General features: G+C 31.5%; 1 protein-coding gene and 1 long non-coding RNA gene across 3 annotated transcripts; both read left to right on the top strand.

Moving 5' to 3' along the window:
* Window positions 1-299: 299 nt before the first annotated feature.
* LOC123554730 (uncharacterized) lies at window positions 300-1,242 on the top strand. 2 transcript variants are annotated; one of them, XR_006687102.2, is made up of 2 exons: window positions 300-409; window positions 745-1,242. It is a non-coding gene; the product is annotated as an uncharacterized LOC123554730 (long non-coding RNA). The 2 variants fall into 2 exon arrangements; XR_008371665.1 differs by having other exon boundaries at window positions 316-391.
* Window positions 1,243-9,827: 8,585 nt separating this feature from the next.
* On the top strand, window positions 9,828-15,941 carry LOC128558486 (tumor necrosis factor ligand superfamily member 15-like). The gene is made up of 3 exons (XM_053547972.1): window positions 9,828-10,134; window positions 10,740-10,905; window positions 11,720-15,941. Exons 1-3 carry the CDS (start codon window positions 9,937-9,939, stop codon window positions 12,160-12,162), a joined length of 807 nt encoding a protein of 268 aa, XP_053403947.1. The 5' UTR covers window positions 9,828-9,936; the 3' UTR covers window positions 12,163-15,941.
* The last annotated feature ends 28 nt before the right edge of the window (window positions 15,942-15,969 follow it).

Below are 15,969 nucleotides of genomic sequence, written 5' to 3'. Positions count from 1 at the left end.
GAACAATAATCATATGGAAGCTTTGATTCGTAGCCCGGGAAGGTCTAAGTACATAGCATAGTGATATGATAATGCCACACAAATGCTATTTGGTTATTAGTTAAACTACGTATGAAAAAAAATCTAAAAGTGACTGGTCCTCTAACCCATTACAATTATAAAATAGTCAGGTAATCGTGCTTTACTTTTACTAATAAATTGGGTACTTTTCTTGTACGAACTTCTGTTTCAAGTTATTTAAATACCGTAATCCAGACAGTACGTCGTTTAGTCTAAATCCATTTGGGAAACCAAAATTTAAAACTAGAACATGTCTATTTATAGCTATAAATCGTTAAAATGAAGACAATACAATAAAAATCATGACATTACGATTAATTCTGATAAATAGGTAAAGTTTAATGAATAAGTAAGTGCTTATTCTATTATCAATATGTAACTCATAAAGTCATACGTGTACTTCTTGTTTCATAATCGTTTAAGGACGTAAACGTAGTAGTACTTCTAGTAATTCCATATATCACTTCAGGATTATTCACCGCATCAACAATACATGTATATCGAAGGTACTTGAACTCGTCAGTATGTTAGTGTGTTTGTAAACTTTTTTCACGTGCAAATAGTAAAATAAGTTTGAAAGTAGGTTAAAATGTTTCTTCCATAGAGAGACTTATTACCAGTTGATGCAGAAAGTTGTTGTTATTTTGGTATGTATAAATGTACGACATCATATAACTTTTGTAGGGCTTGATTCGTACTGGTGTGGAGTTAGAGTATCAACACAGGAACCACGAGAACAGACGGTGTGCATGCCAAGTACGAGAATGAGACTTATGACAGAAGCGATACCAGTAAAGTTTACAAGAGATTATCTCAAGAAGCCAAATTGAAGATTCAGTAAAAAGGGTATGTTATGGACAGACAACTACTATATGTGACTGGATAGTGTATCTCATGTATTCTTCTAAGCCATAGTTTGAGCATGACGTGACAGGAAATAAGAATCGTGTTTTATTTGACGACAAATGATAAGATATTTGTTAATATATCTTATCCACAGGACCACAGTTAGTTTGTTATTCCATGCTAAGAGATGAATAATTTCGGATTATATATGACATAAGACACAGTATCATTGATATTTAGATTGAAGAAATAAATTTAGGGCTATGCTGAAGACTGGACAAAATACATCAAGTTAGAAGATACATGTATATCAGATAAATAAATTATGCAAACATTTTTAATTGATTATTTGTTGTTTATTCATTTACTTTGATTTATATACTTTACAATTACCAAATAATTTATTCAGGTGTTTGATGAGAAAGTACCGTTATATTTTATTATCTAGAAATAACATGTTTAACCCATTAGCGATCACAACTGTTGGAAACATTTTTACACACTTGTTGTATATTATCAGGGGATAAAACACATGGAATTTCTTCAAATTTACACATAGTATTATTACACGAAGATAAACAAACTTCCTTTATTTTTTACCTGTGGATAATTTGTCTTGTCATTAACTGTTTCAATCTTTTTATTTGATGCAGAAATAGAAAGTTGTTCTCGTTTTGTAAGAAAGAAGATCCAAACGTTGTTTTTTTTTTTTTTTTTTTTTCATACACCTAAAGCTTAACTAAACAGTTATTACTTTATATGTGTGTCATTGATTTGACAAAATGATTTACGAGTAAGTATCGTAATAAAAAAGACAAAAATGGTAGATTTTGAATGTTAACCAAAATACACTGGCTCCGCAGAACGCTTTAACAACATTGTTTCTGTCATGCCTTTCACCGAAGCTTTTAGAACCAAATCCATTTACAGACAAAATGGTGTTTCAATGTTAGGAACTTTTCTAACTCCAAACCTGGTTCTTTGTTGTTACCTCTGTGATAGGTTGGCTTATATCAGCGAACTTTTGACACACCATCGAATGATTATTTGTTGAAATTAAACAGAGAAACAATAACAGTCAGGAGTAAACTCATTTATCTGTGAAAGTTACATGAAGATAATCCTAAATTAAAAGTCACAAAATGAGTGCACATTGTTGATGGCCGCTATGCTGGAAGTAGTGTAATCTAAAGGATTAGATATTTTTACGACCAACCTTACAGTCGCAAGAGCTGAAAAACGCCCTAATGCGGCCATTGGATATATGATGCAATTTGACATTAGTAGGTTACATGTAGCAGATTTGTATCGAGAATTATGCGCAAGTCATGCAGGAGAGATATTTTGCAACTTACGTGGTCGCAGCATTAATCCGCAAAAGAACGAGTGCACATGTCTTGATGCAAATGTAATATCGTTTGTTGCATATTCATTTTATCTTATGAAATAATGCACATTTTGTTCGCTTGCTTGAGCAAAATTGGAAATTTCACTTTTTATCTCAATGACTTCCATCGGTGTGATGTCATTAGTTACATCACATATCTGATAGAAAATAAACACATTAGGTTGGAAAATATAGATAGTTGAAAAATGAATAAGAATTATTATACGAATTACATCAGTCCCGCATGTTCTAAGTTTACTGCAGGAATTAACTGATTATATGATTTTGATTGTCGGGTTAACTTACTGTAAGACTCAGTGGATTTAGAGCAATGTTGACAGTTATCGACACCTTAAGCATTAACATAGGATAACTGATCGTTGACTTATGATGATCTTAGGTGAAACCAATTTTCAACGTTATAGACTTTTCATCCGCATTATCAAATAGTCCATATAGCAACAGCTGTAAGGCAATACGAGTTTGAGATAACCACATATACAAAACGTCGTGGGGGCAGTTATCGACACCATTCGGCAGTTACTGTATATTGGCCATGTGAATAAGGCCAATGTTTTTTCCTTGATGTTATACACGCGTAACTTAAACTAGACCTAGACTAGCTCTAAACTTAGTATAAAAACGTCACAGAAATTAATTAAAGACTGTGACATTAACATTAATGAACTCTTACAATTAGGGTGTCAATAACTGACGACTGTCGGTATTACCCGACTGTAGTTTTTGTTATGTATTATTTAAATAAAATGATAATTAAACATTGTATCTTAATTTCGTGGGATTATGACAATATATGGCAAAGGTAACAACAATAAAACGAGTATGGAATCAAAAGACTTGTGAAGTACAGTTTTATTGTATTTTGATTTTATTCGTTTTTTACACCAGAAGTTCGTGTAATGAATAGATCATATACCGATTTTCTCATGAATTTGTATAATCCTTATTCAATGTAAGTCCTAAATGGTGCGGAAAATATCAAAATATTTATGTTTGACAAATACACTGAGGGGGGATTATCGTCAAGGAAGTGCGAATGAAAGATTAAACACACCTTATGACATTAAGAAAGTAGATAAAATCAACGCAGACAAATCACACGAATATCTAGGGAGAAAACCCTAAAATTGCAATATCACATAGCTTAAAAGTGGGGAAATGTTTTAAATACCCATTTATTTGTTTGCTTTAAACTTGCTAAAAGCAAACATTCTATAAATGTCCATAATTTATTTCATTTTGTGTAACTGTCACATGTTGTGAAGCAGACAGGAAGTTAAAGTTATTGTACTTAATTGACATCCTGACATGAATATGAAACACGATATTACTATCATCATGATCATACGTATATGTATTTATAACTCAATTTATATAATTGATTAATCAGCTATACAACTTGAAACAAAGCAAAACAATCAAACTATTAATATTGTTGGCTATAAATATACCACTTAGTAAACAATTATTGATGAAATAATGTACATAGATAGTTTTACATGAAAGAGATGAATGTATCATCGGATTGAAATATACATTTTTTGTAAACAAACAAGTATAAAATTGTACTAGTCAGTTTTTAAGAAGATCTGATTTTCAAATAGTAACTATAGTATCAAAGATCTAATATACCAATACAGATATAACACGGTCTACTGTCATTTGAACAATTTTTTAATAAACAAATAAATAAAAAAAAAATATCCTTTGAACACATAGAATGCAACGAGCCAGAATAAAAGCAGACTCAGTTTTATTTAGTCTGTTAAATTTCTTTTAGATATTTCATGATTCAACTCTGTTGGACGCTTTCACCTTGAGCTTACATATGAAACAATATATGAATTTAACTCGGCTTGAACGTTATAGTTTTTTTTATTAGATTTCTTTTATGAAAGTGAAAACATTTCAAGAACTCATATGGTATTGTTTGAAGAGAATGTGCTTTCTATTAAATTTTATCAAGTTAAGTAAATACCATCAATCATTTTTTTCTGAATAGGGTACAGTTTTATATGATTACGAAAAAGCAGGTAAAAACCTACTATCGGGGTAAAGTAGTGTTTATCATTTATATATTTGTCTGCTTTATCTATGCTATCAAGGTAAAATAGAAAGAAATAATGCAAATAATTCCCCTGCGTTGTCCGACATTACTTTCAGTTTCGTCAAGATACGATCTATTGTGTATAGGTAATAGGTATAGTATGATATCAGGCATATAATGTTCAATTAGATATTGTTTAAAACAAAATTATTTATTTATTTATTTTATTTTGTTGGGTTTAACGTCGCACCGACACAATAAAAAAAAAAAATAAAGTAATTAAAATTGTGGGTCTCATTTGATTTAGCATTTACTTTACAATGTAAAGTGCACAGAGCAATGAAAAGGTTCGTTAGAAACAAAGAACGCAACCAATCTGCATAATAACAGACTCTGTTAGACTGGGTCTATTCATGAGAGGTAATGAAATGTGCCACACCCCTCACGCCCCCTAGTAGGACTTATAATAATAAAATGAATGGATTGCTAACCCAAATATCCAGAAAATATAACAACTCTGAGTTGAACATTTGACTGGAAAGTATCAGTCAAATACATTGATAGTGCATAATTCTAATAATATCACCGACAGATTGTAAAAAAACATATTGACATCCATCACATATATATTTTCAACTGCTACTTGTTTCCTAGACCCTATCATCTGGAATGTATTTTCAATCCTGTCTGTTCACTTGACTTTATATATTTAGACAAATAAAAGTGTAAACAAAAACAAACAAGGAAATTCATTGATGCAAGCATCAAAGACGCCGCCAAGTGTTGTGTCTGAAGTACATTTATTGCAATATATATGAGAAATCACCTAATCATTACTTTATTAGTCTGACTGGCTACAAGTTATCAACATTAGCACATAAAACAATATATGTTATAAACTGTTTAAAACATGAAGAATAAACATGATAGAAAAGTTTTACCATGCAATACAAATCCTCTACCTGCAATGACATTAACATTGCGAGTAGGTGGTCCCTTTACATACAATATTAAAGTAATTATATCACTAACTAAGGTCACCTCCTGTGAAAAGTTCTTATATGCAGGAGCGTGTGTATGAAGTTTCACAGAAATGCAGTTTGTTGGGAAATGAGGAAATGTTGAAATTATTTCAAAGTTGTGGTTCACAGAAACCATTATTTTTATTATCATGTAATGTAATGAGTGTTTTCTATTTACTGATGAAGTTTTATGGACCTTAGTCACCTACATTATAGATTTCAGAATACAGATTATACACAGCAATTTACTGTTTCCCTTGCCAAAAACAACCAAACATTTTGTCCAAGAAAAGAATGATATAAAATAAATAATCTCTATATTGCCCCTATTCACAAAGCATGAATCTTTCTTATAGACTTTTGAATATCATAGAATTCATTTTTTTTTCGGACGAACGATAAACTTGAAGTCCTCGTTGAACTGTAAGGTTACTAGGAGTATGTCAGTGTCTAGTTCAAATCTAATATTACAAGCATAATAACCCACTGCCAAAGTGTAGAAAATATTTCAATGAAAATGTTTTTTTTTTTTCTTCTTTTTTTTTTTTTTTTTTCAGGAATGGACAAATACAAAAACTATCTATTAAATTAAAAAGAAAAAAGAAAAAAAGAAGCAAGTAACAAGATATAATAAAACCAGAGCAACTGACTAGTCATATAAGATCAATCAACATATAAACTCAACAAGGAATTCTATTTTAAAGTCACTGATGCTTTGATAAGTTATGGTCCCATGGCTTTTGATATTTCGATCTAACCACATTGAAAGAAGTATTAACTTGTCACTGACAAATTCAGCCAAATGCTCTTTAGCCTATTGCACACCTTAGTTGACAGTGTATATCTGTAAACAATGAGTAGATCTATATGACACATAAGCAAAAAAAAAAAAAGAAAGAAAAAATAAAAAAATAAAAAATAATAACAAATAGAAATAGGAATTTGCAAAAGTGTGCGCATTCTGAAATTACATCACTGTACCTACTGTACCTATCAACAAAGAAAATAAGACAAAAAGGTTAAAAATAAGTTAACAGCGGCACTTCCTTCGTTCATTTCAACATAATTTATCTATGCTTATTGATTCCTTTATTTACTTTGTAAATACGTTTTTTTCCAAGGAATTTTTATGCAGGCAAATTGTAATTTTCCATAATTTTTTTTTAATATTCTCTTCGAAGTTGTAAAATACACGAACGCTCCCTTGTCCAGGCGATTCACGCGTTACAGTATGGTATATCTGCGGTGTGTTCTATTTATAGAAAATGAGATAGGTAAGTAGGTCATGCTAAGAATAGAAATAGAAAACTTGACTTACAGAGTAACCTCCCTTATCAATAAATCGGATCAACATTTTTGACGAAATTGTAAATAAAAAAATATGTTCTGCTCTACAAATAAGGAGAGGAAAGACATGGTCCCATGGCTTTTGATATTTCGATCTAACCACATTTAAAGAAGTATTAACTTGTCACTGACAAATTCAGCCAAATGCTCTTTAGCCTATTGCACACCTTAGTTGACAGTGTATATCTGTAAACAATGAGTAGATCTATATGACACATAAGCAAAAAAAAAAAAAAAAAAAAAAAGAAAGAAAAAAAAAAACAACAAAAAACAAATAGAAATAGGAATTTGCAAAAGTGTGCGCATTCTGAAATTACATCACTGTACCTACTGTACCTATCAACAAAGAAAATAAGACAAAAAGGTTAAAAATAAGTTAACAGCGGCACTTCCTTCGTTCATTTCAACATAATTTATCTATGCTTATTGATTCCTTTATTTACTTTGTAAATACGTTTTTTTCCAAGGAATTTTTAAGCAGGCAAATTGTAATTTTCCATAATTTTTTTTTTTAATATTCTCTTCGAAGTTGTAAAATACACGAACGCTCCCATGTCCAGGCGATTCACGCGTTACAGTATGGTATATCTGCGGTGTGTTCTATTTATAAAAAATGAGATAGGTAAGTAGGTCATGCTAAGAATAGAAATAGAAAACTTGACTTACAGAATAACCTCCCTTATCAATAAATCGGATCAACATTTGTGACGAAATTGTAAATAAAAAAATATGTTCTGCTCTACAAATAAGGAGAGGAAAGACATGGTCCCATGGCTTTTGATATTTCGATCTAACCACATTTAAAGAAGTATTAACTTGTCACTGACAAATTCAGCCAAATGCTCTTTAGCCTATTGCACACCTTAGTTGACAGTGTATATCTGTAAACAATGAGTAGATCTATACGACACAAAAAAAGAAAAGAAAAAAAAAACAAAAAAAAAAAGAAAATAAATAGAAATAGGAATTTACAAAAGTGTGCGCATTCTGAAATTACATCACTGTACCTACTGTACCTATCAACAAAGAAAATAAGACAAAAAGGTTAAAAATAAGTTAACAGCGGCACTTCCTTCGTTCATTTCAACATAATTTATCTATGCTTATTGATTCCTTTATTTACTTTGTAAATACGTTTTTTTCCAAGGAATTTTTATGCAGGCAAATTGTAATTTTCCATATTTTTTTTTTTAATATTCTCTTCGAAGTTGTGCGATAGGTATTTCAACAACAACACGTATTATGTATAGTTTTTTTTATCTCGAAGTTGTAAAATACACGAACGCTCCCTTGTCCAGGCGATTCACGCGTTACAGTATGGTATATCTGCGGTGTGTTCTATTTATAGAAAATGAGATAGGTAAGTAGGTCATGCTAAGAATAGAAATAGAAAACTTGACTTACAGAGTAACCTCCCTTATCAATAAATCGGATCAACATTTTTGACGAAATTGTAAATAAAACAAATATGTTCTGCTCTACAAATAAGGAGAGGAAAGACAGATATCATTGTTTTAAATCACATAATAAGTTGCATTACATACATTTTTTATATTTTCTTTTTGCCACTTTTTGTTTATTCACTAAAATGTATTGTGCAATATCGTTGATCCTTTTACAAACTATTCACTGTGTTCAGTTTATCACTCCGAAACTATTCATTACCATCTTTACAGGGTCCGAAATAAAAGTGTATCCCATATACTCGACACCGCCTTCAGGGCGGCGTCGAATGAACACGGAAAATGTGTCTAAGGCTGACACTATAGAAAAAAGCTATGTTGTTTGTAAATCACTGATGCATGACTCTACATTTTAGATAAAATTACAGAAACTTATCTTTATAACACTATAATAATTTTACGCTGTTACGATTTGTTTTGAAATTTAAATCGATAGTGATCCTTATATCCTTTCCGCGGCCGTAACGTTATAAAACTAATAAGCGTTTGATACACAAAATTCATTTTGAAAATATTTCTGAAATGTCTAGGTCTGCAGCTCTCAAATATGGAAATATCTTAAGGTAGTTCTGCACGTTTGATAAACCGGAAGTGGGGCGTAATTTCATTTATCCGGAAAACGTAGAATAAAGCCTGGATTCGGCATACGGAAATGAAAATCATCTTATGAATTAATTGAAATCTGTGAGTAAATGTATTACAATGGCACTGTTGCTATTTTTTCTAAAGTCAAAATTTTATACTAAAACATATGACACGTTAAAATAATCAAACTAATGTCTTAAAATTAGCGTGAAATATCCGGCTCACTTTAATCATGGTCAAATGTCTCAAAAAAGCGCACGGACCTATACATTTTATTTCACCAAATTTTAGGCCATGTGTTTATTTACAACTGTGAGAAGTTTCATTAAAATCTACATTGTAGAAACATTTCTGTTTGCGAAAATGTTACGAAAGTAATGATTTTCAAATCAGTGTAGCAAAACGTCAAGGATACGACACTATCTTTTTATTTGCCAAATTTTCTAGGTATATTCTGAAGTTTTGAAAAATCAGAGTTTAATCAACTTCTTCATTGCAGAAAAAATTTCAATCCAAACGTGCAGAACTACCTTAATATCTAAGGATATACTGACACTTTTAGATGACATCAAAAAAAAGGATATTTTGAACGTTTTGACGTGTTTATTATAAGCATATGTATTATTTTCAAATCGTTAGAAAGTGCTGAAATTTGTCTCCGCATTAGCAAAAAAAAAATAAAAAAAAATATGGGAGACAGAGAGAGAGAGAGAGAGAGAGAGGGAGAGAGAAACAGAGAGAGAGAGAGAGTAGAAGAAGAAGACCACGCGCATACATATATTTAGAGAGAGTGACTCGTGCGCGTGAACCCTGGCTATTGACCAAAAAACAATTCAAGTTTAGCCTGTGTACTTTCCTTTTCTTCGCTTCCGGGAAAATCTGAAGGTTATCTAACGTCATTTTATGTGTTTCAAAAATATACGTATGTCTGGCGAGATAGTATGAAAATGTGCTGGCCTTCAACTGTTATGCTCCTCCTCCTGCCGATATAAACTGCTGTTATACCGAACGAGTTGTTATCGGTTAGGTAGTTACGAGTGTATATCGATCGTCTACAATGTTAGACAAATAAAATCCGGGGTACACTGGCGGATAACGAATTGTGTAACGTTAAGACATTATTTTGCAAAATTATTAGTCGATTTATAAGCATAAATTATGGATAAAAAGCTAAAATACGCTGTTATGATCGTTTTAGTGGTTGTAGTAATATGTCTGACTGTAGTGTTAGCTCTAGTTTGGACTATGCCCGACTTGCCAACAACTGTCCGGAACGATCAGATATGCCTGCCGGGTGAATATGGAGCCCTTAAATGTGACACAACAGCTGATTTATTACATGATTACTTAGAAAGGGTAAGTAGTGTTTCATAATATATTCTTGCTTTTAAAAACACTGCAACACTACCCAGGCAATGATCTCTTGGTTGATGGTTTATTGAAATCAAATACTTTACAACTGATTTAATGTATTCTTTTGAAGAACAAAGACCTTTAAATTCATCTGCATGAAACACTTCAGTGTTCGTTAAAGCGGACTGTTTTTCATATCTAAACAAAAACGTTTGCAAGTTTCTGTTTCGATATCTATTCCTTGAAGTCTACGCAATCAATATTTACAGGTAAAACTCTGTTTTATCTATTTTTATCTATTCGTCCTGGTTTAATATCAACATATCATATTCTAAAGCGCAGCTCATTGGCTAAATTTTCAAATATTCAAACTACCTGATTAAGTAATCTATACAAGTTAAGAAGGTTAAGGCTATGTTTACATTTTTGTTAAGGCTATGTTTACATTTTTGTCACGTCTCATTATAATACAAACTGAAACGCAATACGATAGCTTAAAGTAATCATATGCCGTTTACAAGACGTTAAAGGAAAACTTAAAACCGAGTACATTTGAAATATTTATATATATATATATATTTATATATTTTGCAAATTATAAATTTAAGACCATTTCCACAAAATATGACGAAATCAAAAAGCAGGATGAAAAACGACAGCAGGAGTACCTGGATAAGAACAGAGTCCGCCTAATGAGTATCTACGACAAGACATTCTGGGAAATGAAACCCGCCGCAAAACTTACTGGAAAAGAACAACCTGACGCAAGAAAAAGTAATACTATATATTCGGTTGTATGTGTATCATAAATGAAGTCAAAAGAAAATCGTTATATATAACATATTCATATGATACAAAATAAATGTTAAACTTGTAATAAAGATAATAGGCAAGGGTAGATTTCTCGGAAGCACAGAACACCAAAAACACAGCCCCAGAGCCACGCATTTGCATAGTAGACCCACAACAAAAAGAAGTTGTAATGGGAAAATATTTCAGACGGGTTGCTTCAAACATCCAAGAAGGACATATTAATTCATGCTAAATATTGATGGAGGGGAAGGAAATAGTAAAGGGCGAAATGGGTTGCGGGTGGGGGGGGGGGGGGGGGGGGGGGGTGTGGAGAGAGGAACACAAAGGGGAAAGCTGAACAAGGACGAATATACAAGGGAATGCCATGTTCTTTAGAAACGGTCGCACTACAACGTACACCATAATAGCGCTGACACTCATGTACCAAAGTTAAACATACAACTACGATCAACTGAATTACATAGAAAAACGAACAGGCAACACATAAGAAAACAGTAGGGCACCGTTATAGACTCACAAGCATACAAACGCACCCATACAAGTAGGGAAAAAAAACAATCAAGTAACGTCTTAGGATTCGGCTGCCAAAACAAAGGGGAGCCACGAAAACTTACTAAAAGTAAAGGGGGAAGGGATGCAAAAAGTAGCGTCAATGCAAGGGAAATACTTAAGTTTTATATATAACACAGTTGACATGATATGTTTGATGATATATGAAGTGCGCTCTATTATGGTTAAGAAAGCCATACATCCATGAAATTATTCAATATTTCAGGCGACGAAGGGGCAGAAATGACACCAGTTAGGGAATGGAGACATGGAAGAGAACTTTATGACACTAGCGGGTTCGAAAGATACGGCATTCGTTACCGGAACGGTCGCCTGGTTGTTCCTGTTGACGGAACCTACTTTGTATATTCATTTGTTGATTTATTTGAGCAGTGTGATCCTTCTACTGGCAAACCCAATGTTAAAGACACAAGCAAACCCATAAAACATGGCATATTCAAATTTAACATCTTAGATGAGGTAGAAAATGAAATAATTTCAAGCATCCAGCCCCATCAAATTTCAAGCAACAAATATTTTAACTCCTATGGTAGCTATGTTTCATCTTTGGCAAATTTGAAAGCTGGGGACGAGATATCGGTCAAGGTCAGTAATATAACATATCTGAAATACACAAGACAAAACTACTTTGGGCTAAATCTGATATGATAACGCATTGGCAAGGTTTTTTTTCAAGGGTGTGTAATTTTAAGTGATATCGTGGTTGAGCCTATCCATGAAAAAAATCTCAACGAAGTAAATTTCCCACTCATTTATTTGTCAAAGAACTGAAGTCCAAATGTTTAGTTCCCAAATGTTTAGTTCGATTTCATCAAATACAAGAAAAGTTGTACCTGTCCAATTAAATAAAAAATGATCTCACAGTAATTGTTCTTACAAAAAGAAATAAGGCTAAGGGTTAGTACCTGCTAACAGTTGAGAGACGGTCCTCGCAATAAATCTATTTTGATTTTAAAAGAAGTACACAAAAATACGGATATTGTTTGCAACAAATTAAATTACTTTTGCAGCAGTCAATACAACATTCGGGTAAGTGCGAGGCGACTAAATTGTTTTAAACCCCCAGTTGGCATTTAAAAGAAAGTGAGACACTTGATTTTGTCCAACAACTGACCGTGCCAAGGCGGAAGCCCGAAATGTAGTTTTATTATTTCATCTTTCATAAATTGTGGCAAACATGGAAACAATATACACTGAAAGATAAAAGATGTCTTATATTAGCTTTTTGAAATATTAAATCTTCTGAGATAAATAAAACACGATGATAAATTAAGACGTAATTCCATACTCCATTCTAGCCGCTCTCAATAATGATTCCATAATTAATATAAAAATGGCATACTTATTATGACAAAAATGTTTGTATCATGAAAATGCACATTTAATTCTGGATGCCTTTTCCTTGCTTCGTTATGGTGTAGACTTATACCTTTTTAAGGAACAGACGGGTTTATAAAGAGGAACCACATTAATACATGTACAAACAATTGTACAGCATCATTATAATATTAAATATATTACAGGAAATTACTTGACTAAATGTAAATGCATATATGAAATGATTTCAATATTGTATACACTTTTATTGCAATTAAGAAAATACTTTTAATATAGATTAAAATGGAAAAAATAGATGAAAAAAAGAATAAACAGGAAAGGAGAAAAATGAAAATATAAAGAGACTCTTCACGAAAACTGAAAGATAAGGGGATTATAATGAAAAAACAGTTTTCTCCAATCATTAATGAAAGATAAGCGTTTTTAAATGCTTTGTACTTTTCGTTCTTTAATCCTTAAATCTTTTGGAATGTTTTTGTTTAAAGATAAACATGTTTGGTATTGTTACTTTTTTGTTTTACGTTTGAATATGTATCCTCTTTACAAAAGAAGAATGTATGACATATTTCAATTTCTTGCATGGAAGAATGACATGTATTTATTTTGAGTTACGTGTATACCAGTTTCAATTAGCCATGTATACAACTTGTTCCAATAGATTTGTTTTTGTGACAGCTCCAAAACATATGTTCTATATGTATATTTCCATAATACAAAAATCACATAGACTAGACTTATATAATCTGCAAAAAGGAACTGATTTGTGCAAAACAATGTAATAAAAAAATTGTTGTGTTATCCTTATAGTTAACACACGCATTCTTGGATATATTTACCAGTAAAAACATCTATCTGGGAAAATATTTCCGCCTTTTAATTTGGATTCCGGTTTTACATTGTGCATTTTTCGGTTTTTCTTTCCTGTATTTTTTATTTAAAAATATGACTCAGTTTTTTGTAGAGTCTAGTACATATTTATTTCATCGGATATTACGAGGGGTATGTTGTATTTAACAATTCCTTGGCATAACTCTATGATAATCAAACATTGAGGAATTTGTATTCCATATGTTACTCATGGAAAGTTGTAAAATTATTATGTCTGTATCATATATGTCCTTAATTAATACGATTTTCCATTGTTTAAACAAAAGTAGAGAGTTATTAGTTTTCCATATGATTTTTACCAAACGATTTATTCTGATATATTATGTGGGCTTTCATATTGAAATTCATTTTACTCCATTCAACTAGTATGTCATTAATGAATTTGTTTTAAGCTTGTCAATGAATTTCAATACATCTTTTGTATTTGTATTGCAATTGAATAGAGATATTCCTCCTAAATGCTGTAAGTGCTTCTTTATTTTTCGTTCATGTTCCATTATTTGAATCGTTTGTTATTCTTTTAATCCAACTGGATTTTATTGAGTTTAAAATATTGGTACATTCAAGCCTCCATTTTCAAAATCTCTTATCATTACACCCCCTTTTAACTTTTTCATTTGTGAATTTCATACAAATTCATAACAACATTTAGTAATTCGTTTAATAACTTCACCCAAAGGATTCGAAAGAACAGAAAACAGAAGCCTTAGAAATAGTTATTTCAATACCGAAAAATACGTATAGTTGTAAGGTGTCTAGCTTTCCATCTATTAATGTACGTTTGAAATTGGGATAATCAACTATCATAATTTATCTAAGAATTTCAGCTGTATTTGAATGAAAATTTACACCTAGTGTTTTTGCACTTTTCGAAGTCCATGAATCGCTTCCATATTTTATCTACAGTATACAAGACATGCTAGTTTCGGAATGAGACTAAGAATTGTACATATATTATAAATGAGTTTAAGGCATCAAATAAACGAACATTGTTCAAATGTATTTATCTTTTAAATTGCAATAAGTAAAGCGCCCTTGGAAACGGGGCTATGTTAATCTGTTATACTAATTCTCTTTAAAACCGTTTCGGTACCGTGTAATAACAGAGTGGCATCGTCTTCAAACATGTTGGGTTTTACTTCTTTATCAAATATCTTGAAACCTTTCATAATTTTATTTTCTGTAATTGAAGTACTTCAACAGCTAAAACGAATATATAGAGGGACAAATGAAGCCTTGTCGGACACCTCATTTTATATTAAATTAGACAAGAAAGCATTATACAGTACACGGGTTGTTGGGTTTTCATAGAATAGATTTACACATGTTCTCAAAAGCGGACCAGTATTTAAAAGATCTAATGTTTTAGGAAGACATTTTCGATTTAAACTAGCAAAGGCGTTTTTAAAGTCAGCTCCAAGATAAAAGATAAAAGTAAAAGTCGAGACTTAACTTTTTCTACGTACTCCATTACATCATATATCAATCTTATGTCTTAAGCTCTGTATCTTACTTCAATGAAAAAGCGTTTGACTATCATCAATCAAGTTAACTTTATTCTGCTAGCAATTACGTTGATTAATAATTCGTAGTCAACATTTAAGTAAACAAACGTGTATTTCAAGTTTAACAATAGTGTTAAATCTTTTGTTAGATTTGGAATACATGTTTTAAAACAAACTTTGTGGTTGCAACTGGCTAATAGATTATTTTCGAAAAAGTAGTCAAATGAATAAATGACATCGTTGATTTCGTCCCAAAATATTTTGTATTACTCAAAATTCATAATAATTCCTCCATTAAACACTTAAACGTTCATCTTCGCCCAGTTTTGGTATTTGAGATACTTCGTTGTTTTTCTTCGTTAAGATTTTCATAGTATTTCTTTTGTCCTATTCAAGTCCAATTTTAGTTCGAAGTAACGTAACCATTTGCTTTATAGAAATGTCTTTGTGCTTTGTTATAATGCATATTAAGTGTGTATACACGGGATCACTGATTGCCTTTAATTAATTATGTATGGTTTAATACTATGATATTTCTTTTACATTTATGTTGTAATCACAACACAAATATGGCAATATATGATGCAATAAGTATGTATTGTTATTATACTTGAAATAGTAGTGATTCGTAGTTTACAATACATATATAGTTTTCTGTTGCAGAAATCGAGAAAATAAAATAGATTGTACCGTTTAGAGTAGAACATTTTAACAAAATGTAAGG

This window comes from Mercenaria mercenaria, chromosome 7 (assembly GCF_021730395.1).
Source record: "Mercenaria mercenaria strain notata chromosome 7, MADL_Memer_1, whole genome shotgun sequence".
Lineage (NCBI taxonomy): Eukaryota > Metazoa > Mollusca > Bivalvia > Venerida > Veneridae > Mercenaria > Mercenaria mercenaria.
The sequence above is the reverse complement of the archived record's forward strand: the minus strand, read 5'-3'. Positions and strand labels throughout refer to the sequence as shown.

What these genes read in the sequence shown, in the direction of transcription:
- LOC128558486 (XM_053547972.1), top strand. Translation starts at nt 9,937, where the DNA reads ATGGATAAAAAGCTAAAATACGCTGTTATGATCGTTTTAGTGGTTGTA. An exon ending in TACATGATTACTTAGAAAGG is followed by an intron (nt 10,135 to 10,739) that starts GTAAGTAGTGTT and finishes TATAAATTTAAG; the next exon opens with ACCATTTCCACAAAATATGA. An exon ending in ACAACCTGACGCAAGAAAAA is followed by an intron (nt 10,906 to 11,719) that starts GTAATACTATAT and finishes TCAATATTTCAG; the next exon opens with GCGACGAAGGGGCAGAAATG.